Raw genomic sequence first — 18,325 nt, 5'->3', positions numbered from 1 at the left:
GGAGCTGACATCAGGGACGGGGAGGGCGGCGGGAGGAGACACAGTGATGCGAAAACCTGGCCAGTGAGCGGACCAGACGGTGGCTCGGCGAGCCCCTGTCCCGGGCCAGCTGCCATGCACACTCGACCCAAAGCATCTGGGAAGAAATGTATTTTATCCTCAGAATTCAGTATTGAAAATGTGGGAAGTCTTAGCAGTGTTTGTTTCCTGCTTTTGATGATTATGCTGCGGGTGTGTTAAGAAAACGACCTTGTTCTTAGGAATGTACATGGACATACGTAGGAGTAAAGGGACATCATGTCTAAAATACATTCAGATGGTTCGGAAGAGAAATGTCACACGTACGTGTGTAGACACGCGGAGTGAGTGAGCAAGAAAGCCGATGTGGTAAAAGGTTAACAGTTGGGAAATATCCTCATTTTCAAGTTATTTTTGTTGAAAGTTGTTTTTGTGTGTATTTGACTTTTTCTACTACAAATCAGTTTTATTAGCAAAGTAGTGAGTAGTTTCCTTACAACACAGTTCTTACAGCTCAAAACCAGACTGGTCCTTTCTGCCGTCTGTGTCTGATTCTTTCCTTTCAGTCTGAAGGTCAGATCCTGACGCCGGCCACAGGGCCTCATGGTCCGCAGGGCGCGAGTCCTTATGCAGATCCCGCATTTCCCTTCCAGTGCGCGAGAAAGAGAGGGTTGGGATTGAGCGTGGCAGGGAAAAACCGTGGCCTGATGGTCAAGGGGGTTGTCACTGTGTTCCAGGCTGGGAGTCGGTACCACAGGGCCACACCACTGGCCACGCACATTTGCATTGCAAAGATCATGTGCCACACACATGGTATTCGCACAAAAGCCATTTTACTTTTTTTTTTTTTAAGATTTTATTTATTTATTTGACAGACAGAGATCACAAGTAGGCAGAGAGAGAAGAGGAAGCAGGGTCCCTGCTGAGCAGAGAGCCTGATGCAGGGTTTGATCCCAGAACCCTGGGATCCTGACCTGAGCCAAAGGCAGAGGCTTTAAACCATTGAGCCACCCAGGCGCCCCAAAAGCCCTTTTACTTTAAATGACATAGTATAAGTTCCATGAAGTTAAATGTTTGTTTGACAGGGTTTTACAGTGCAGCAGGAAGATGTGATTTTTTTTTTTTTTTTTTTTGCTTAAGTATTTATTTATTTGAGAAAGAGAGCATGGGCAGAGGGAGAGAGAGAAGCAGGCTCCCAGCCAAGCAGGGAGCCTGACATGGGGCTCGATCCCAGGACGCTGGGATCATGATCTGAGCTGAAGGCAGACGCTTAACTGACTGAGCCACCCAGGTGCCCCAAGATGTGTTCTCTTTAGGAAGAATGTAAGTAAAGGATAAGTTATTTTTAAAAATAGAGGGAAAAAAGAAGAAACTTGGAGGAAGTAGAAGTGCATTCTCAGTAAGCCTCCAGAACAGAGAAAACTGTAAAAGTATAGAAAAACAAGAAAGGAACTGGATAAATGAAAATTTGAATTTTTATGCATGATATATTAGAAATTAAAAAAAAAAAAAACTTCTAAAAATATTTGCAGCAAGCACAACAAAAGGCTCCTGTTCCTAGCACATAACGGACTAGTTCGGATGAACTCAGATGACAGGGTGTGAGGGTTGGTGCACCAAGAGCAGCTATGGCGTCGACTTAGCAGAGATTTTGGAGGAGAGCCCCCTCCCTGTCCCCAGGGAGAGGACAGCAGGTGTCCTTCGAGGGGAGTGCCGGCGCCCCGAGCCGTAGCCTAGTGACCACTCCCAGCAGACAAGCAGGGAATTTCCTGAATAGGGGAGAAGCATTAGTCTCTCGGTGGTCGGTTCAGCCAGATGTTCAGCAACCAAATGGTTCTTCAGCTCCGATTCTGGGAGACCCTGCGCTAGGCGGGAGGCAGGGGTGGGGAGCAGCAAAGACCCGGGCCGTGGGGGGCGTTTCCACAGAGCCAGGACTCAGAGCCGGGTGAGCGGAGGGCTCTGGAGGACAGGGCGCCGTTCACTCCCGAGGCAGCTGGAGACAGGCCAGGTCTGGGGATGTCATGCGGCAAGGTGGGTTCCAGTCAGGCGTTAATGACCTTCACTGGGAGCACGTGGGAAGCCGCTCTGGGGGGCCGTGGGTAGAACTGGGCGCAGCTGTGCAGGCCAGCGCCGCTCCGAAAAGCAGGGCCGTTCCAGAGCAGAAGGTGCCGGCGGGCCCGTCAGTACTCATGTTTGGGCAGTAGGTGGGACCCTGGTGCTTTTATTTTTTCCTTTATACTTTTTTGTGTTTCTTTGCTTCTGACAAAAACCATCCTGCTGTCAGTAAAGGGCCCATACAGATGCACGCCCCGTGCGCACTGCTCACAGGATATCAGCAGCGCCTTGACGGGCCATCCATGTACATGATCTGTCTCGGACTGTTGGTGGGGCCCTGTCCGCTGCACAGGCTACTCCGACCTCGTGGGGAGCCGCCGGCCCGTGCTCCCTCCAGGGCGTGATCATGTCCTCTGCTCTGCTCTCCTCCAGCGACCGGACTCGCTGCCGACAAAGAAGCCGCCGGCCCCCGAGGAGGTTGGTGTGCCCGTTTCCAGAAACGGCTCCGTGTTGAGTCTGAAGTCTCAGAATGGATACGTTTCTCTGAAGCCGTCCGTGGGAGCCCCTTCCCCCCGACTCTCCAAAACACCCCCCCCCACACCAACCTCTCTGGACGAGGCTGGAAAGAAAGTCAAGAAACCAACTCCCCTGGGGCCCCTCTCCCCGTCACGCAAAGCTGCTCAGGGGTTCCACGGGACCAGCAGCGGGAACGGCAGCAGGAGCGAGAGCCCCAGGCAGGGCTCCTGGGACGGCAGGGCTGCCGCCCTCTCTACCTCACCGAGGATCCCGGCCGGAGGGACTGCCAATGGGCACGGGCCCAAGGCGGGCAGCGAGAGCCGCGAGCTCCACGGGAGGGGCTCCTGCAGCTCCAGCCCGGGCCGCTGTGCCAGCAGCGACCCCACCAAGGGCCCCCAAGCGCCCGAGAGCGGAGCTACTCGCTTGGGGGATTCTCAGGGAACACAGTCCAGAGCGCTGCCGGACGGAGACGACTCCAAAGTGGTGAAGCCCAAGTCCCCCGTCCTGAGCAGCACTGCCGCCGAGGCCGCAAACATCATGTCTCCTCCACCGGCCAAAAAACTGGCCCTTTCTGCCAAGAAGGTGGGTGTGTGGGAGCCTGCCCGCCGGAAGTGTGTCTCTAGGGCCCACAGAGCAGGTTTGGTTTCAGTCTGGGGAGGGGGTGAATCGTGTCTGGGCCCTTGGCCGCCCCCGATCGGAGGAACGGAGGTGGTGTAGGCATTTGCAGATGGCAGGGCTGTCCGGGGGCCAAGGTGGGGCTTTGGGGGTCCCTGATGTGACCCACACACCGGACGGCTGCTGGGGGTTGGGGAGAGGTGGCAGGTCCCCGTGTTTGTCCGTAGACAGAATCTCCTAGAGGAGCCTCAGGGGGAAGATGGGGCAGGTGCAGTGGGCTTGGCAGGGAACCTGGGCGCGGGGGCATGCGGGCCACGGGCTGGCTGGCACCTGCGTGTGCAGCGTGAAGCTCGATGATGTAATTGTGCTGAGGTTTTTGTTTAAATTTCCTTCCTTTTTTCCTTTTTGTTTCTAACCAAAAACACTTCTGATTCTTCTTCTACCATTCCCCTCCCCCACCGCCCCTGTTCCTCCTTCTGTCCTCATCATCCTGTCTGGGCTCTTTCATTTTTATTTGTTGTTTTTATTTATTTGTTTATCTTTATTTTCCCTCTTCGCTCACGACGACCTCTTTTAGACCACCAAGTTTTTATTTATGTCGATAACTGCAGGCCAGCACCCTGCGGAGGGCAGCCGGCAGTGACCTCCGTCCGCCCCTCTCTCCACTGTCCGACCTCACCTACCCCAGGAAAACCACTCACCCCGTCGCTGCCGCCTCCTGGCCCGTCTGTGCAATCAGGTGAGCCGTGGGCGCAGGCCCCCGGGCCGGCCGCTCCCCCTGTGCTTAGCGTGCGCTTGGCTGGTGAGGACACACATGGTCTCCGGCCTTGCAGGACGGACAGTGGTGCGCCGGTGGACAGGTACAGGGCGGGCCCTGCACCGACTCCTTCCTGTTTCCTCTGTCTCCGTCGGGCAGAGGAGCGCAGGCCGGTCGGAGGCAGCCTGCTCTCTGCGGTCCTGATCTTTTCCCTTGTCTTCATTTTCCATCCACCTGCCGGGTCCGTGTGGGGACGCGGCTGTGCCCTGGAGTCTCTCCCCGGCCTTGGGACGGGACTCCGGAGGAGAAGGGGAGGGCAGGAGTCCCAGGAGGACCCTGCGCGAACCCAGAGTCCTGTGCCCCGCGGAGGGCTGTCTTCTTGCTGCCGGTATCACTGTGTCTCTCCGGCACTCCCCGGGCTCCCCGCTGCCTCCCTGCGGGGGCTCCCCCAACTGTCCCCTCACACTGGCTTGCAGAGCGTTGGGCGAGCGTCCAGAGCGGGGAGCCGTGGTTCGCCGGGAGCTGTGTTCAGGCTCCGACAGACGCACCTCCCGTCCTGTCACACGCGGGGATGCTCGTATCCCCCAGGTTGTCGACTAGCCGACAGCTGAGTTACTGACACCTGCTTGCCCAGGGGCCGCCGCGGGAGGCTCTGGCAGCTGTGGAGGGAGGAAGGGGGGAAGCTGGGCGAGGCTGGGAGGTGGTTTGGGTGGTTGCTGTTTGCCCTGGGCGCTGAGGGGTCCTCGCCACCCTCCGGCCACCATGGGCTGGTGCTGCTGCTGCACGCCCCCATCACCCGCCTCTCTCGCCCGCACAACACGGTATTTTTACATGTGGTAGGTCTTGAAGTGTGTGAGATATTTACTGTGGGTTTTTTTTTTTTTTCCCTTTTTCAACGTACAGTTTTGTTTGTTTTTTTTTTTTTTCCCAAGCTTCCTGGAAAACAGTGAACGGAATAGTGTAGTTTGTCTGGGCGTCTGTCCTAGCTGAGGTCACGGCAGTCCTGTTTGATTCCATAACCCTTTGAGGTCAGCGTTACTGTCACTCGCTTATGTCTGAGAAGCCCGAGGCCTAGAGCAGGTTAACTCTTGCCAGGTCTGCCCAGAGGCGGGTCAAAGAGCCTAACCCGACGGAGCGCCCCGTTGTGCCCTGCCTCGCCTCATGGTGTGATGGGCTGCAGAGTCCGTTTTCCCGAGTCTCCGGAGCCCCTGAATTAGAGGGGGTCCGAGTGCACAGTATATAGGCCCGTGCTGGCCCCTCTTACGAAGCTGGCATCACGTGCGTGAACACCTTGAAGCTTCTGGGTGAGCTTACAGAAGTTTCTTCTAACCCTTGTGCCAGGAATAAAAAACGTGAGTTCGGGGCGCCTGAGTGGCACAGTTCAGTGGCCGACTCTTGATTTCAGCTTAGATCGTGATCTCGGGGTTGTGAGATGGAGTCCTGCCTCGGGCTCCGAGCTCAGCAGGGGCTAGGGGATTCTCTCTGCTTCTCCCCGTGCCCCTCCCCTGCTCGCATGCTTGCTCTGTCTAAAATAAATCTTTTAAAAAAGAAACTCAGTAACACAGGTTTGGAAAAATACTTTGAACTTCTTGGTGACAGGAAACTAAGAGGTTCCGATTTTTGTTAACTTTGATTTTCAGTAAAGTAGAATTTAACTTTTCTCTCTTTTCTAAGTTGGTTTCATTTATGTGTCTCTGAGATTCCCACGGTGAGGAGAGACCGTTGGGAATCCTGGGCTGGACGGGCAGGGGCTGCGGGTGGGCAGGAGGGGCCCGCCTGTGCGTCAGAGCAGTGTGTCCCCCCGCAGGGCGCTTTCACCTGCTCCCAGACCATCCAGCCACCTGAAGCTCCCCGTCGGTCCCCACTCCGTGTCACTGTCCAGTAGCCCCAGACCTCTCGGGACATCAGACCCACAGAGCTGCTCCTCCGCCTCTGCTCCCCCACCTCAGGCCAATGGGGACTTCCAGGCCCCTCCACACCAGCTGCCAGAGGCCACCAAGTCCCCCCACGGCCTCTGTAAGAAGAGGAAGAGGAACCGCAGGGGAGAGAGCCAGGGGCAGGGCTCAGACACGTGCACAGCAGCAACAGCCTCTCCGGGGAAGAGGAAAAGGAGGAAGAGGAAGCGCGCGGAGGCCCTGGATGCCTCCCCCCTGCAGGAGGGGCAGATGCGGAGGCAGCCCCAGAGCGTTGAGCGCGGGAAGGAGGCCCGGGCAGAGGTGCCCACTGACAGACTGGAGGACGAGGGCGGACGGCTGCAGGAGAACGGCCGGCAAGTGGGAAGCGTGACTGACGGCCACCCCGTGAGCAGCAAGAAGAGGAGACGGAAGGGCACTGAGGGCCTCGGTGCGGGAGATGGCCTCCAGCGGGACCCGCCGTGGCACAGGTAAGCTCGGGAGCCAGGTGGCCCCGCGTCTGTCCCAGGTGGGCGGTCCGGAGACCCAGTGTGCTGGCCAGCCTTCCCGACGGGCATGTGAGCGCGGTGCAGCAGGTCATGTGCCCCTGGATCGGTGGGCGCTGCGGCCGCGTGCTCTGGCCTGGAGGACTCGCTTGGGTTCGGTGCAGCTGTGGGGTTCTCTCTCTGACATCTCTCAGGCTTGATGGTGGCCCCCGGACCACGGGCGTCTGTGGGGCGCACTCGGGGCGGCTCTTCTGTGCGGTTGAGGCCCGTGCCAGCTGGGAGTTCCGAGGTAGCGACCTGAACCCCCACTCACCCTCAGTGTGCCCGAACTGACTGTTGACTCTGACCCCCCAGGAGCTGCTCTCCCTCGGACGTCATCGAGCTGGAGGCCGCTGTAGCGTCCCCAAGGAAAAAGAAAAAGAAAAAAAGACAGCAGGAGTCATCGCAGGAAGTAGAAGAGAGTGAGCATCCTGAAGTGTGCAGGGGCGAGAGGCAGAGGGACTCTGCTCTCCCTGGTAGCCCGCCCTCCCCACCTCTGAACGGCAGGCGTCCCGGGAATGGAGCCGGTATGCACCTGTGAGGAGCAGGGGTGGGGGACGGGGTGGGGGCACCTGGGGGGACACCTGTGCCCGGCCCTGCCATACAGCTAGAGTAGGTGTAGTGCAGGGGAAGGCCTGGAAAGACCGCTTACCTCCGCCCCGCGTCTGTCCGCTTGGGCAGGCTGTGTGCCCTGTGGGTCACGGCTTCCCCATCTGGCGAGGCGGCCAGCCGAGACCACTCCGAGAGAAAACCTAGGAGATGCTTGAACTTTAGATGTTCTGAGGACATAGTGTTTCTTCTAATTCAACACGCTTCTGCCTAAACTTTTCCTGTTTGGAGGAGTCCTGGGCCATCCAGCCTGGAGTTTTTCCAGTGATTCTTGAACTTGAAAGGTTGGGTTCAGAAGTTAACCTTCCACTGCCCATTTTAATAGATAGGCCTTTTTTTTTTTTTTTAAAGATTGTATTTATTTATTTGATTTTGGCTAAGATCAAGTATATGATCGTATTTATTTGCAAGAGCACAGCAGAGGGAGAGGGCCCCACTGAGCAGGGAGCCCGATGCGGGGCTCCATCCCAGGACCCTGAGATCGTGACCTGAGCCGGCTGAGCCACTCCCGTGCCACAAGCTGGGCCTTTTTAAAGACAGTGCGGCCTCTTGCTGGTGGAGTTTGCAGTGCTTGTGCTGTTCCCCAGGCCTTGGCTGCCCGTGGCCGAATGACTTCTGGTTGTTTCCTCCAGGACTGACCAGGCTCAGCTGGGCTCTCCTGATACAGTGTCTGTTAAGCGAAGGGGAGAGACGCTCCTCCCTGCTTGCGCGGGGACCCGGTGTGGCCGCGCTGCCACGAGGTCTGCTCCACAGCCTGGGGGCCAGCGGTGTCCGGCGTGTGCGGGTGCCAGGCTGCTGGGGATGGTGTGTGTGACTAAACACTAATCCCATGACAGGGGGCGCAGTCAGTTACGCGTCCAGCCCTTGGTTTCGGCTCAGGCCGTGATCTCAGGATCCTGGGATCAAGCCCCACGTCGGGCTCCAGGCTCAGCATGGAGTCTGCCTGGGACTTTCTCTCCCTCTCCCTCCGCCTGTCCCGCTGGTGCTGTCCCTCTCTCTCTCTCAAGTAAATCTTTAAAAAAAAAAAAAAAAAGAAAGAAAGAAAGAAAGAAATCCCATGACGAAACGTTACCACTGGGCTACGAGGACCGCGGCCTGTCTTGGAAGAGAGGCTGCTCAAAGGTGGCGCCAGAGCAGGCCGGCGGCAGGCATGAGCCTCCAGCGCCCACTTCGTGTGCCACCGACCCCGGGCTTCAGGGCCCGCCGCCCGGTGCAGGTGCTCGGGCGGCGGGGGCCCAGCCCCTCCTCTGTTTGCTCTCTGTCCTGACTAGTGGAAGAACTGGCTCCGGGGGGAAGGGCATTCCAAGCCCAGACGCGGAGAGAGCATCGTGGTGGCCCCGTGTGACCAGCGGGCTGCGCTGTGCTGGGGGCGAGGGGCTGGAGAGGGCAGCAGGGACTGGCGGTGGGGCATCGCACTAGACACTGGGCATGAAGGTCATGGGGTCACTGATACACTGGAGGCACGGAGAGCAAGGTCAGGTTCGTGCTGGGGGAGGGGAGCCCGTTCTAGCAGCTGTAGGTGGTTAGCGGGGACCAGGCAGGGCCCAGGACCAGGCAGACAGTCGTTTCTGGAAATCGAGGCGGGCAGCCTCTGCTGTCCGCATCCAGGCGTCCGCGGTGGCCAGGCTCTTCCAGGACTCGGCCGGAAGACAGCCTCCCTGGAAGCTGTGGTGACAACAGCACTTTGTCATTTCCTCCAGCTGCCGCCACTGTTTTCCTGGCCGCTTCCCTGTGGGGGGGCGGGACCCTCCGGAGCGTATTCTCGCTCTTCCTGCACCAGATCGAGGGCTCACGCTGCTGGTTGCGGGTTTTCAGTCTTGGGGGGGCTGTTTAGACTCTTCCGAGAGCTGATTTGGACGGTAGCCCCCCTTGAGAAGTAATTGAGGGCCCCGTCAGAGGTGTGTGGACCTAAGTGTTCTCTGGTTGCAGGGCAGGCCCTGGCTCCCCTTGCGTCCTGGGGCAGAGAGCCGGAGTCCGACGTGCTCCAGGAGCTGCTCGAGTATTCATCCGATAAAGCTTACGGGAGGAAAGGTACTGCTTTCGAGAACGGATTTCTGTGCTGCGGTTCACTCGTGGGGCCACATGGAGGTCGGGAACGGACCCGTTGGGCCGTGGTCCTGGGGTAGGGGGTCACCGGGCTTTAGGGACGGGGAGAGGAATGTCCGCCGAGAACCTCCCTGAGCTGTGGCCGTTGCACAAAGTGCAGAACCAGGCCCTGTGGGTGGTTTGCTGTGGAAGATCCAGAACGCCACCTCCTGGGGGTGCCGGCGGGGTGGCGAGAGCAGGCCCGAGCCTCTGGGTGGTGAGGGCTGCTGTGGGGGGGGGGAGGGAATCGCCCGTCTCCGGTGCTGTATGTCTTCGGTCTTGGAGAGGGAACGTGAGACTTCTGTCTGCAGCGAGAGCACGGGTGTGAAAGGAGCTGAGCTGGGGGCCAGTGGTGCAGAGCGGACGGCATGTGTGCTTAAGGGACAGACCACTGTCCTGCACGCGGAGACCACCCTGCTCTCCCTCATCTTCCTCTGCGCCGTCCATTTCACTGAGTGGTGTCCCTCGGCCAGGCCACATGTATCGGGTGTAGGCAAAACGCGCTGGAAGCGAGTGCACGAAGTGCCCACACTCGGTGTCTGCTTTGCAGTGTTGACGTGGGGCGGCGAGGTGTCGGCTGTCAGTCTGGATGCCATTCGGGACAGCAGATGGGCCCGCACAGCCACGGTCGTCGATGACTGGGACGAAGAGTTCGATCGAGGGAAGGTACGGGCCGTGCTTGAAGCTGGCGTGACGTGGCAGTCACAGCAGTCCCACTGAGGGCCGGGCAGGGAGGACTTGACCCTTCGGGACCGTTTGAAGTAGCAGCGACACCGTAAAGTGGTCAGGGACCGCGGGAGGCAGGCTGCTGGCTCCGTTGCCAGTCTGGCCACTGTGAGCGTTGTGTGGCCGTGGACGAGGTATTTGTCCCTGTGGCTTTGCTTCTTCGCAGCAGGGTGGGGACAGCGGTGACCCCTCCTTCAGGCTTGCGAGAGTAAGCCGGTTGGTTCTGTAGCACATTGAGAATCGTGTCCCCCACCCAAGAAGCCTTCACAAGAGGCGCAGGGATCAGGGGAGAGCCCTCTTTGGGAATGGTGATGCCTGAGTTTTTTTTTTATGTAGGAAAAGAAAGTGAAAAAGTTCAAAAGAGAGAAGAAAAGAACCTACAACGCCTTCCAGAAACTTCAGAGTAGACGGAACTTTTGGTCTGTGACTCATCCCGCTAAGGCCACCAGCCTCAGCTACCGCCGCTGACTTGGCTGCTGTCGAGATGGGTCAGTGCGGGGGAGGGGGTGGGGGTGTTCGTGTGCGTGTGTGTTGATGGGGGCGAGTCCAGAGTGTGTGTGTGCGCGGTGTGTTAGCACGTGGTGTGTGCTGAGGTGTACGTTAGTGTGGTGCGCATGTGGTGAGGTGTGGGCGTGGTGCGCGTGCGTCCTGCACATGCAGGTGTGTGCGGTGTGTGGGGCTGGAGCGGGTGTGTTTTGAGCGCCATCTAATGCTGCGTGTCGTCCCGACGTGCGCTCGGGGGTGTTGGGGGGGCTCCTGGGGTCTCGTCCCTCATCAGGAGCAATGCGGTGTGCCCCACAGCCTCTGGAGATGCGGGGCGCATCCTGGGCACCGCCCGTGTGAACCGAGGAGCGGCCTCGTTGAGGACCGAGCTGCCCTATGGCCGCGGAGCCGGGCTTCGTCGGGTCGGGGCCTCTGGCATCGCCGCTGGTGCTGCGACGACCCCATGGTGACGTGTGGAGCAGGCGGCGGCCCACCAGCCGGGAGCCTGGACCGCCTTGCGTGTGGTCTCCGGGCGGGAGCAGCGGGCGGTGGCCGTGCTCTTCCCCACGTGTCGTCGAGCAAGCAGGTGCCTGCGGGGTGGCGGCACTCGGCGGCTGCCCGTCCCCCACTGCCGACGGCCGGTGCTGCCGTCTCTGCCTTAGCTGTGCCCTCGGCACGGAAGCCCCGGGGCGCTGCCGGCGCGTCCCTCCCTTGCAAAGACCGAGACCGTCTCTGGAGAGCGCAGGCTCTTTCGGGGCGCGGGGTGACGGCGGGCGCGCCTGCCTTTCCCGCGGCTGCCGGTGCTGAGACGGCTTCGCCATCCCTTCCCTGCAGCTGCCGCGGCCCGCGGGGCTTTCGAGGTGGTGGTCTTGGGGTAGAATCCTTTTATTTTACTACTTAACAGAGACTTTTGTTGTGACGCGGTCTGTGGCTTCTATCAGCAATACGTCCCCTTTCCCTGAGCTGCGACACCGGCTTGCTTTGCTCCGTTTTGTGAGCGCGCCCGAGTCTAGCTGATTGTACCCTCGCGGTCGCTCTTCTCTTGCTCAAGCTGTGTGTGCGAACTCGTAATTCAATAAATACAGGAAACCCTCGGTGAAGGTGACATTTTCCAGAGAACAGACACACACCACCCAGTCGCAGAGGGTGTAGCAATCAGTCCGAAAGCTGCTCCGCGGACGGACGTCTCCACGTCCTCTGATCCAGAACGTCGGAAGCAGATACAGACAGACATTGGACGTGGACGTCCGTCCTCCACAGTGGTTCTTTGGGACCCGAGGCCCCCGATGGCCTGGCCTGGGCCCCCTGTGTCACCCGAGCCTTGCCTCTTGCTTGGGGCCTGGGGGCTGGGGGATCAGAGAAAAGTATCCTTCACAGGGCAGGGGTGGGGACATATGTCAACTTTCATATGTCATGTAGGTTCTTCTAGATTTTTCTTCCTATTCTTACATTTCTCTTTGCAAAGGTGGGGAAAGTAGTGGTGCCCGTGGCCCGAGCGGGGGCCCAGCAGGAAGCGAGCAGGGCACTGGCTGCAGATGCCGGCCTGGAAGGATGGGTTTCTCCGCATTGACCGCCCCTCGTTCAAAGATGAGGGCATCCCCCCGCCTCCCCACCCCCCAGTGCCCTGTGGCTCTCTTATCTGCCACTTCCAAAGGGGAGGCAGGTGCCTTTGTGGGCAGGGCATTGGTGTTTTTCCCTCTTTCAGTGTAGACCTGCATCCCCGTACAGCCCTGTTTCTCGGTGGTGGTCTCCCGTGGGAGGGAGGCCGGCATCGGCCCACGAGCCCATCTCTTCTCGCTCCTCCTCTTCAGGCTCTTCCCTTCTGCACTGTGTGATTATGAAACCTTTTCCTGAGGAAAACATGCCCGTTGCTGAGCACCGGCCTGTGGGCAGCATTTGCCACTGTCCGTCGGGCGGGCCCTTCCCTCCCACACGCGGTCCTTAGCCCTGGGGAGGGAGAGGGTGGGCCCAGGGGATCAACCCAAACCCTAGGGCACGTGTAAATATGTAAGTGTATATAAATAACTAAAGCTTTTATAATAGCGGTCACGTGGGTGACTTAGAATGTGGGTTAACTTAACTTTGGGGGGGTCGCCTCTCCTGGGGGTCCCATGTGGCCTCACTCACCTGCCTTTTCCTGGTGGGCTCAGTCCGCCACCCCCCCGCGCTGCACCCCTGCTCCAGGCACCGAGGCGCCTCCGATGTTGCCAAGATCCTGGTGCAATAAAAGGAGATTTTGTGAGCCCCGCCTGTGTCTTTGTGTTTTTCCCTTTGATTTTTAAAAGTTAAGGTCCCAGCTCCCAGTTCAGATGAAGGGTTCCCCGTGGGGCCCCTTCGGGTAGCCCGTCCGTCGTACACGGCAGGTTTGGAGCAGGTCTTCCTTAAGGATAAAGAGGAATAAAGCGATTTATTTAAACGTATTAAGTACATTCATTTGAATTTAAGAAGACAGAGGAACCCTTTGAAGGGGCCACCACGCTCGCTGGGGACTGGCAGTGAGTACTGTCTTGAGGAAACCGTGTTCCGCTGAGGTTTGCTGCACATTTTTCACTGAATAACGTGGATTTCCACGGGGAAAGAGGAGAGGACAGTTTTGCTCATGGTCGGCGAGAGCAGCACAGGCCTCCGGTTTGAGACCCTCCGTCTTGGCAGCTGCACCGCCAGGAGCCCGCGTGGCCACGTGCTGAGCGCTGCCTGCAGCCCTTCCGGGCCCAGGCGGCTGAGCCCGGGTCGTGTGTGGGGCACGCTGGAGGCCGTGCTGAGGAAGACGTGTTTGTGGGCTCCAGGGAGATGTCCCCGTCTTGTCAGGCCGGGCCACCTGCTGAGCGGGAGGGTCTGGGTCTGGCTGATCACGTGTCCTGGAAGCTGGGTGAGGCCAATGGGGCAGCAGGTGCCTGCAGGGACGGCCGGGACCGGGAGGTTCCATCTGGCCAGAGCAGCACCCGGGAGTGGGAGACGGAAGCAAAAGGCGCCCCAGGCAGCGGCAGCAGCAGCGTTCCGGTGGGTTCCGTTCGGACACTCCATGGACACCACCGGGCAGGCCCATCCTGAGTCCCACTGCTCCTTCTTCTTCCCTTCAGCGTCTCCGAGCTCCCACCCAGTCGTGCCCCTCAGACCCGGGGACTCTGCCCTGCCACTGTGGGAGCTTAGCCAGACAGCAAAGGAGGGACAGGGCAGATGCGGACACCCCGGACCCAAACGAGCAGGGGGCCTGGTCGGGTGGGAGAGTGGGCTGGCAAGCCGAGCTCGCGGCCCCAGCGCCTGAGTCCGGCTGGGCCGCGGGAGGTCGGGGGTCCCCTTCCACCCTGGGGCGCAGGGGTCACGGGGGCAGGACCACACGGCTTTCTCGTCGTCACTTTAACAAACGTTTCCGCTCGATACTGGACCTGCGTACACGAAGGACGCGGCTCCACGTCTCCGGCAGCCGCGGTCTCCAGCGTGGGACCCGCGCTCTGGGTGGCACCGCAACGAGCGTGTGGCCGGCTCTGCCTCGAGCGCCACAGGCCAGGCAGGGCCCACTGAGTGTCCGCGGACACAGTGCCAGCACAGGCGGTGTCGTGGTTGGCAGTTCCCGCGTGCACCACAGTCTGCCGGTCTCCGTATGTCGAGAGGCCCCACGAGCTGCTGCGCAACGTCAGCCAGAGCTGACAAGGTCTGCGGGGCTTTAGACTCGAGGCTGACGGCCGCGCGCGAAGGCCCAGGAGCTCGAGAGGAGGGAGAAGCGCGGTGAGGATGACCAGCCCCCAGACCAGCCAGCAAGAGCGGACGCTGACGGAGCCGTCAGGAGGTGGGGTCCCCTGGGTCTTTGGAGACGGATCAAGAGGAGACAGAAATGGAAGGTCTGGGGTGGGGGCAGGACAGCTCCTGGCTTGGGTGGGCAGGTGAGTGGCAGGGCCAAACAGTGCCAGAGAGGCAGGCGGGTGAGTGATCCCGCACCCCCGCCATGCGGCCAGGCCTGGGGAACCTGCATGTTCCCAGACGGAGGGAGAATCACAGCAGGGCGGAGGTAGGGGAGCCGCAAGCCCGCAGTCCAGGTGTTCGCCGCACCCCTCCCCAGGAGCCGGCTGGGGTCCCTGTAGCAGCCAGTGTGCCCTCCAGCCCAGAGGAAAGCCAGAGCACCAGTCCCTGCCCTGAGTCTCCGTAGCGCGGGCAGCCTCGGTGTTGACAGGACTTGGCGGCACTGGGTAGACGCCTGGCTCGGTGGTTTCCCCCTGGCCCTTCCCTTCCCTTCAGCCACCCTCGTGCAGGGGCAGTGGCGGCCATGCGGCACTCTCCTCACAGACCCTGCCGGTCACAGCGTCCCGCTCCCCCCCGACCTGGGTCCGGACCAGCTGCCCATCTTCCTTGGCTCTGCTTGCCCCAGAGATCTGTTCCTCGCCCCGCCGCTTCAGCGCCCGTTCCAAACGCTGGCTCTCCTCCTTCCTGTGTGCCGCTAACTCTTGGCAAAGGGTTTCTAGTCCCACTCCAGGAATCTCCTCCCACTCCAGAGTAAAACAAAACTCGAGGAACCACCTTCTCTCCCATCGCCATCTGCTCCTTTCTCCCCCTAGCGTGATGCTTGCAGCACTCGGGGGGCAGCAGAATCAGCTGGGCAAGTTATTTAGGACTGGCATGAATGAGACGGGAATCTGGGGGAGAGGCTTGGGCACCGGCACGTAAAACTTTTCCGTGGGATTCTCCCGGGTGGCCGGTGCGGAGAAGCACTATTCTGGTCCCAGTGCCTCAAATAAGAGCGAGCTTCAGAATCTCCAGGGGGTCGTCCCAACACCCACATCGCTGGGCCCCCTCCCCCGCGCAGTCTGATTCAGCTGGTGGGCTGGGGCTTGAGAGCGCGCGTCTCTCACATTCCTGGGGGGCAGGTTCTGATCTGACGGTTCTCGGTGCAGTGGTCAGCAGGGCCGGGAGTCCAGGAAGGCAGGCAGAGGTATGGACGGAAGACTTACCCTCAATCTTGTGGGGACGGCCGCAGACTGTAGCCACCAGGGGTCCCCCCTCGGTAGGGCTGGTGTCCCACCTGCACCCTCGAGGTCAGCCTCTTCTTCCCCTCTGGGGATCTGTCTGCCGCCTTCGCTCGTGACATGTTCACGTGTCTGCCATCCTAAAAAAGCCCCTGCTCTCTGCGCTCTGGGCGTGCTTACTCTGAACATAGCCTCCTCCTGGCTGGCCTCCAGGATCAGCTGCTGTGTTGTTCCTGCTTTAAAAAACTCAGAGAAGAGTCGGTCTGGGTCAGACTCACTCGTGGCTCACTGCGGAAGGGAGGCCAGCCCCGTGCTCTGACCGACCGGCCAACCGGTGCTCCGCCACTAGCGATCAGCGTGAGGCTGGTGACCTACACCACCGCTCTGCGGCTGAAGGCCTCGTGACTCTGGTCACCGTCACACTGCGTGCCTCCCGTGCTCCTTCTCCCTGGTGTTTCTCCCTGTCTGCTTCGTGTCACAGACGTGCTGTCCCCCAGGCAGGCCCCGGGTATGTGGGTGCCTCTGACTGTCACTGGGCCAGATTGGAAAGGACAGGGGGATGGGGAATTCAAGTGCTTTTACGTAAATGAGTGACTTTTCCCTGGCTGTGTTGTTAAATGAAGGCATCCACCTTCACGTCCCCGTGCTAACAGCTGGGACAGTTTAAGTGTGGTCTTTTGCCCTTACGGTCTCAGAAGTGATCTGTGTTTAATGTACCTTTCCCTCCTCTTCCACGCGTGTGCCTCTGTTTCCTGTCTCACGTGGCCACTGTTAGGTGCTTCCGGTCAGCAGGGAACGGTGGTCACTGTCTCCAGCAGGGCCCAGGAAATCCTCGCCAGGTCAGTGTCCCGGAAAGGTCACTTCAAGGAAGGGTCCTGGATAACCGTGCGTCTGGCCTCTGCTGGGAAAACGGGCAGCCCACCCCCCATGGACATCACTGGCTTGACATGCCGCAGGCACCGCTTCTTGGTGACATGGTCTTCTCTGAGCCCAAGCCCCTGTCTGACCCTGTTTGTCTCACAAGTGAAATCATGCAGGCAGAGACCGGCGGGGACTGGAGCACCAGCCCCCATTTGAAGTGAGAGCCCGAACTGCGTGGCACGTGGCCAGCTGCCTTTTGGGCGGCGCGGGAGCCGCTGGTGACAGCTGGATACAATCAAGTTCCATTACAAACACATTTTAAGTGCCATTCACACGGAAGAAATTGCATGCTTTAGCAAAATAAAATCTGGGGGTTTTCAAAGCAAGACAATGCCCCAAAATAAAATCTGGGGGTTTTCAAAGCAAGACAATGCCCCAATCTTGGCCTGCGTGAGCTATCTGGTTTGTGGTCTCCTCCGTGCGTGACGCACCCTTTCTCCCCCGGCGCACTGCTGCCCCCGAGAGCAGACCCGGGGAGCCGGGCAAGGCTCCGAGGCCAGCCGCCGGGCCCTCTGCCTTGTGTTGGTCGAGGATGCTGGCTCCAGTGCCTGCCTGTATCAGTACAGTTCTGCCTGCTCACCTGGGTTGGCTTTTTAAGATTTCAGTCACCCGTTGAAAGAGAGAGAGAGAACAAGAGAGCACAAGAAGCAGGGGGAGCAGCAGGCAGAGAGAGGAGGAAGCAGGCTCCCCGCTGAGCAGAGAGCCCGATGTGGGGCTCGATCCCAGGACCCTGAGATCATGACCTGAGCCGAAGGCAGATGTTTAATGACTGAGCCACCCAGGTCCCCCTAAAATTTTTACCTTAAAAATTAATTTAGGAGCATCTGGGTGACTCAGTCGGTTAAGTGCCGGACTCCGTTTTGGCTCAGGTCATGATGTCAGGGACCTGCGAGAGTCCGAGCTCAGCGGGGAGTCTCGCTCCTTCTCCCTCCCCTCACCCTGCTCTCTCTAAAATAAGTAAATCTTTAAAAATAAATAAATAAAATACATATATATTTGGTATATGGCATATAATTTTAAAGCTCTGTATTTCCCAGGGCCAGAGTTTTACATGCCGGTGCCCAAGCCTCTCCCCCAGATTGCCGTTTCATTCATATTAGTCCTAAAGAACTTGCCATGCTCCCTCTGAAGGCTTGAGGACAGAATCCTCCCTTGCCTCTTCTAGCTCTCAGCGGGGGCTCCCGGGGGCCCTTGGCTTGTGGCCGCATCCCCCCAAACTCTCCAACACCTTCCCACGACCTTGTCCTCTGCATGTGTCTGTGTCTTCGTTTCTGACAAAGCCATCCATCGTTGGATTTGGGCCACGCTAGTGACTTCGTTTTAACTGGATCACATCTGTAAAGAACCGATTTCCAAATCAGATCACACGAGGTGCTGGGGATTAGGGTTTTGGGGGACACGATCCAACCCCTAGCAGTATGGAAGGGTTTGTCCCTCCCAGTCCTGTTTCTCTGGCGGTCAGCTCTCCCCCAGTGGCAGGCACAGGCAACCTCTGAGTGCCCAGATGCGAGGGTAGACGCCCCGTGAGGGCCGGGCTCTCCCAGCACCCTCTTCGTTACTGTGCCCCCAGCACCTCGAACGGTGCTTGGTACCGCGCAGGCTCCCCAACAAATATTTGTTGAATGGTGGAACATGCGAGTGCCCGTGTCTGTTACGAGTGCACATATTTTTGTTACAAATGGAAATATACACTGCAGTCCTACCGTGCTTTGTTCACTTCGTACAGCTTGCGAATCCTCTTGTGTTGGTAAATACGGAAATCAGGCTCCGGAAATCAGCCTCCGTCTCTTTAAAGCCTGTAAATGTCCCTTTGTAATGAAAACATTGTAGCACAGTAACCTGCCCCCAGTTGAATACACACTGTTTGTGAAGTTTGAAACACCACAGTATAAGCACAAGAAAAAAAAATTTCCTTATAATTGTAATTTTTGAGATTATTATGTAAGGAGGGATTGGTAAGAGAGAAAAACCAGCTTTAAAAAGTTGTCAGCAGGGGCGCCTGGGTGGCTCAGTGGGTTAAGCCGCTGCCTTCGGCTCAGGTCATGGTCTCAGGGTCCTGGGATCGAGTCCCGCATCGGGCTCTCTGCTCAGCAGGGAGCCTGCTTCCTCCTCTCTCTCTCTGCCTGCCTCTCTGCCTACTTGTAA

General features: G+C 58.9%; 1 protein-coding gene and 1 long non-coding RNA gene across 5 annotated transcripts in view; one reads left to right on the top strand and one right to left on the bottom strand.

The window, feature by feature from the left end:
- The window catches only part of USP36 (ubiquitin specific peptidase 36), a 38,220-nt gene extending 25,677 nt beyond the window's left edge, over positions 1-12,543 (top strand). For 2 of the 4 annotated variants that reach the window (XR_014304488.1, XR_014304489.1), the window contains exons 14-21: positions 2,506-3,171; positions 3,816-3,943; positions 5,769-6,344; positions 6,714-6,925; positions 8,942-9,038; positions 9,643-9,758; positions 10,155-10,306; positions 10,620-12,543. Coding sequence is in view for 2 of the 4 variants with exons in the window: in XM_082705410.1 (XP_082561536.1) it covers positions 2,506-3,171; positions 3,816-3,943; positions 5,769-6,344; positions 6,714-6,925; positions 8,937-9,038; positions 9,643-9,758; positions 10,155-10,286 (1,932 nt within the window). In the remaining 2 variants the exon portion in view is untranslated. Of the gene's footprint in view, positions 1-2,505; positions 3,172-3,815; positions 3,944-5,768; positions 6,345-6,713; positions 6,926-8,936; positions 9,039-9,642; positions 9,759-10,154; positions 10,307-10,619 lie in introns of all 4 variants that reach the window. The other 2 variants (XM_082705410.1, XM_082705409.1) reach the window with 1 other exon arrangement.
- Positions 1-18,325, bottom strand: part of LOC309850932 — a 180,482-nt gene that overhangs the window by 110,669 nt on the left and 51,488 nt on the right. The window lies entirely within an intron of this gene.

The sequence above is a fragment of the Mustela nivalis genome, assembly GCF_964662115.1.
Source record: "Mustela nivalis genome assembly, chromosome: 17".
NCBI lineage: Eukaryota > Metazoa > Chordata > Mammalia > Carnivora > Mustelidae > Mustela > Mustela nivalis.
The sequence above is the reverse complement of the archived record's forward strand: the minus strand, read 5'-3'. Positions and strand labels throughout refer to the sequence as shown.